The 3,323-nt window shown below is 60.0% G+C and overlaps 1 protein-coding gene across 1 annotated transcript; it reads right to left on the bottom strand.

Annotated features, from left to right (window-relative positions):
• Positions 1 to 23: 23 nt before the first annotated feature.
• On the bottom strand, positions 24 to 2,855 carry LOC113209386 (uncharacterized; the record flags this gene model as incomplete). Its single annotated transcript, XM_052276223.1, has 6 exons — positions 24 to 1,156; positions 1,303 to 1,419; positions 1,506 to 1,789; positions 1,868 to 2,282; positions 2,368 to 2,590; positions 2,664 to 2,855. Coding segments are annotated over 6 exons (1,722 nt in total), but the record flags the coding sequence as incomplete, so codon positions are not given.
• Positions 2,856 to 3,323: the final 468 nt, after the last annotated feature.

The raw sequence follows: 3,323 nt of genomic DNA, 5'->3' as shown, positions 1-3,323 counted from the left end.
TTCAATATAAAAAAGAAAACAAGCATGTAACTGATATTTTATTTGTCATCAAAGATATGTATGCACAGGAGATTACAGAATTTAAAGTAAATTCTCCATTATCTATGGGAAGATATTTGTTTGTTAGATTAGGAAAAAGAAAGTTTACATCAAACCACTTGAAGGCAACAAATTGGCAAATATCTAATATTTGTACAACAGATGTCCAACACCCAATTACCAAATAATAGATTCAGGAGTTGACTTCCTCCAGAATATTCCCGAGGCCAAAGATAATGGAGAGGATACTGGCATCTTGTAGATCTGTCTTGATTTCTTATTATTTAAATAGAAAATGAACTAAAAAGAAAAGTTGCAATGGATGGCAGTTTCTCAGGCACACTGGAATACATTGCATATTACTAAACTATAGTTGTATGCACCACTGCAACCATTGCTATAATAGCTACAGGTAATAATTTTTGTTGGTTCTCCTTTTCGCAATCAGGGCTTTAAAAAGTAAATTGACCTCTTCAGAGGCTATTATCACAAGCAATACACACCATCTGCTCAACTGACTTATCACAATATGTTCTCTTAATTACGATATTGCACTACACTAATTTTTTTTAAAATTATTTTTAAACAATTTTGATGGGAGTCCGTGGGAAGTAGGAACGGTGGGTTTATGCATCCGACTGGGAGGAGAGACTTTCCGGCCCTCCGATAGAAACGGAGCACGCCGATGAGGACGAGGAGTCCACCGGCGGCGTGGGCAGCTTCTTGTCGCTCGGCACGACGACGGGGGCCGTGAGGCGAGGGAGGACCGGCGGCACACCGGCCGCGTTGGGGAGGCGTATGGCAAACACCAGGCTGGACGGCGGCGCCTCGACCTCGGGGTGTCCGCCACCCCACACCTCCCCGAACTCATCGTCGGGGAAGGAGGTGGCCTTGGTGGCGGCCTTGGTGGCGGCCTTCTCGCGCGCACTGGCGTCCGCGCCGAGGTCCGCGGCGAGGGCGGCCGTGGCCCAGTGGTGGCGGGACAGCGAGCTCAGGATGCTGCTGTTCACCGTGCCGACGGTGCCCAGGCTGGAACAGTCCGAGTCGCGGAGCGAGTTCTCGTAGTTCTGGTATACAGACGCCGAGTCATCCGTCAATGCGTCGTCGGCAATGGAACCTGTGACAGCAGACAAGTGGACTGTGAGGAAGGCGAGGGCGACGCGCGACCAGGCAGGGGGCGGGGTATTGTCGCGGGTCAGGTCGTCCCTGTCCAATAACTGACAACGCCCCGCCAGGCCAGGCCTGTCGTGGTGCTCTACTTACGGGTCCGTTTTCTCCGGGGCGCGAACCACCAGGCCGTGATGGCGCAAAGCACAACGCCGACCACCAGCAGGACGCTCGTCAGCACCAGCTGGACCTCACGAGTCTCGTCCGGAGAGCCTGACGGCGACGGAAGAAACGGGCCATTATGTTGTGTTCTTTTTTCGCCCTTACTTACTTTTGACTCGTTTTGTCCCGGCACTCACCTCTCTCCGCCGAGTCTGGGCTGAGCCCCAGCCCGAGCGCCCGGCCGGCGTGCCGTCGCTGCTGGCGGCCCGAAGGTACGCCGTTGCCGCCCGAGGCCAGCCCCAGCGCGTCCCCCTTGAGGTCCTCCTCGCCCTGCAGCTGGTAGGCCATGACCTCCGCGGGCCCCGCCCCGACGCCGGTCGCCACCCCGCCGCGGCCGCCGCCCCCGAGCTGGTTGCCGTGAGCGGACTCCGCCAGGTCCTCGCGGTTGCGATGTTCGCCGTGCACTGTGGGCAAGCTGATCCTGGTGGACGTCGGCAAGATCGTTAGTGACTTTGCATTCGCATACGCGAGCCTCGTGCCGGCCGTCCCTGCGACTTACCCGGCTCGCACGATGAGCGCGTCGGGCTGGAAGGTGCACAGCACCAGGAAGCGCCTCGTGGAGTGCGTGAGGATGGGCAGGTTCTCCTGCACCAGGATGAAGGTGGCCACCGTGGAGCGGTTCACGTGGCTGCCGCAGCGCCGGTGGTCGATGCGCAGCGTGTAGGACTCGCGGGGGCTGGACGCGTCCCCCGCCACGGCGCAGGGCTCGTCCACGGGCCGCGCGCCGAGGCCGCTGAGTCCGCGCGGCTCCTCCGGGCCCGGGGCAAGGCCCGGGGCCTCGCGCCTCCAGGGCGGCGGCGGCGGCGCCGCCTCCTGCTCGTTGGCCTCCACCGCGATGCGGCCGCTGAAGTGCGGGCCGGTGTGCACCTCGACCTCGGACACGTCCGGCAGGCACAGCGTCGCCCGGGCGGAGACTGGAACATCAGACACCGCATGAGCACCGCGAAGAGCACCGCGAAGCAGGACCCGGAGTCGTGCCCCTCCCCTCTCGTCACTCACAGCCTTTGGTGGGCGCCATGATGGTCCTGGCGTGCCTGTTCCGGGCGTACGGGGGCAGATGCTGCAGCGACTGCAGCCGCCCTTCCACGGGCGTCACGCTGAAGGTGTAGTTGGTGGCCATGCGGAGCCCGGTGACCACGGCGCCGTACTCGGACAGCTCCTCGCCGTCCCGCAGTGCCGCCCGCGCGGAGGTGACCGCCGGCCTCGGGGGCGCGTCCACCATCTGCGGGCAGAGTCCTCATTGACGCCGTGATGGCGCAGAAAGCGAGAATGTACGTGCTGGTGCTGGGCCATACCTTGGCGCGACACCGGTTGACGCCCCACGCCTGCAGCTCGCAGTAGTCCACTCGGAAAGCGAAGACATCGGAGGCCATGCGCGGGTACAGCCAGTGTAGGGAGACCTGCCGAAAGTCGGGCTCGGCGGACAGGGCGCGGACTTCTGCAAGCAAAAAATTGGACACGATTAGTAACGATAGACTTATCACCGTCTAAAAGTCATTGCTCCGGTAAATGTTGTCCACATAACAGATGACTGATGCGCCCAGTTCGCACATTTTTGTCATTCCCGCCGCGGCCCTGCGGCCCAGGCCCAGTCGAGTAGGCAACCCGTCGCGCCCGCACAGGTGCATTCGTTATCGTGACTATCAACGAGCTGTATGCTGTAGTGGACAGGGTGTTGGGAAGTTGTCTGGAGTGCCAGCCCTCCTCTCGTGGCTTCAAAACTGCGCTCGCAAACGACACCTTTTGCCCGACAGACCATCATCGTCGATGGAGACGCTTCCTTTCATCGACAGCCCAGCCCAGCGCAGCGCAGCGGGCCGGGCCAGTGCAGCGAAATGTAGTCCAGTTGTGTAAGTGACCGTGGCGGCACGACCAAGGGCTGCTATCCCGTCCCAGTGATTTGAGATGAAAGTCGTTGGCCCTGCTGCCCTGTGCCCCCCTCTCGGTGCCCCCCC

Source organism: Frankliniella occidentalis, unplaced genomic scaffold (genome assembly GCF_000697945.3).
Source record: "Frankliniella occidentalis isolate FOCC.00 unplaced genomic scaffold, Focc_3.1 Scaffold2140, whole genome shotgun sequence".
Classification (NCBI taxonomy): Eukaryota; Metazoa; Arthropoda; class Insecta; order Thysanoptera; family Thripidae; genus Frankliniella; species Frankliniella occidentalis.
The sequence above is the reverse complement of the archived record's forward strand: the minus strand, read 5'-3'. Positions and strand labels throughout refer to the sequence as shown.